Genomic DNA, 1,004 nt, shown 5'->3' on the forward strand with positions numbered 1-1,004 from the left:
GGGGCTCATGTTCTTCTACTGCTACATACTCCTCCTGATCCTGCCTTGCGTGTCCCTCAGTGAGATCAGCATGCAAGGGGAGCACATTGCCCCGCAAAAAATGATGCTTTACCCCGTCCTTAGCCTGGTCACTATTAACATCGTCACCATCTTCATCCGGGCCATCAACATGGTCTTGTTCCAGGACAGCAGGGTCTCCACCATCTTTATCGGCAAGAACATCATCGCGATCGCCACCAAGGCATGCACCTTCCTCGAGTACAAGCGGCAGGTGAAGGAGTTCCCCCAGAACGCCATTGCCCTGGAGCTCCAGCAGAACTCCCTCTCCCACAACCAGACCATCCACAGCGCACAGGGCATCCCCCATGAGCCGTCACCCACCAGCGAGATCCTCGACACATGAGGGATCACCCCCATGAGCGGTGGTTCGGATAGCCCCATGCCGAGCAGAGGAGGGATGCTGCTCTCTTGCTGCACGGGGCGAGCACCACAGACCAATCCCGGCAGCGAGGGCTCTTCTAGGCACAAAACACCAACCATGTTTTAATTGAGCTATGGAGTGTCCCCTAGACGTCTTCATCTCAGGTATAACCCTAGGAGTCCTCCAGACAAACCAAATGAACTTGCAAAGGACCTGAACCAGCTAACTCTCTCTCCATCCCGCCACCTTCTCCCCTCCCGAGCAAAGACCACTAAGGTTGCAATGTCCCTTTTTACTCCTCGAGCACCTCACCTTTACTCCAAGCCTGGAATGAAGATTTTGTTACCGGAGACCTTTTTATGGAGTTGGGACAGGGGCATAGGTGTACGGGTTGGGGGAGGGTGGGACGTTTGAACCAGTAAACCCTGTGATCGTAGATGTCTCTTATCTCCAATGGTTGTGTTTACAGTTTCCTATTTATAATGGCTCCCGGGGGCTCCTGGGCTGCCCCGGGGGCCGGTGTCCTTGCGGTCGGTGGTGGGCGAGAGCAGCAAGCCCTGCGGCGAGGAACGGGCCGGGGGCC

General features: G+C 56.0%; 1 protein-coding gene across 1 annotated transcript in view; it reads left to right on the forward strand.

Annotated features, from left to right (window-relative positions):
• LOC104081550 (transmembrane protein 121-like) overlaps positions 1-995 on the forward strand; it is a 1,547-nt gene extending 552 nt beyond the window's left edge. The window contains 1 exon segment of the mRNA XM_009584347.1: positions 1-995. This exon segment is cut by the window's left edge and continues 29 nt beyond it. Coding sequence (XP_009582642.1) covers positions 1-403 — 403 coding nt within the window. The 3' untranslated portion in view covers positions 404-995.
• The last annotated feature ends 9 nt before the right edge of the window (positions 996-1,004 follow it).

The sequence above is a fragment of the Fulmarus glacialis genome, unplaced genomic scaffold (genome assembly GCF_000690835.1).
Source record: "Fulmarus glacialis isolate BGI_N327 unplaced genomic scaffold, ASM69083v1 scaffold29970, whole genome shotgun sequence".
Lineage (NCBI taxonomy): Eukaryota > Metazoa > Chordata > Aves > Procellariiformes > Procellariidae > Fulmarus > Fulmarus glacialis.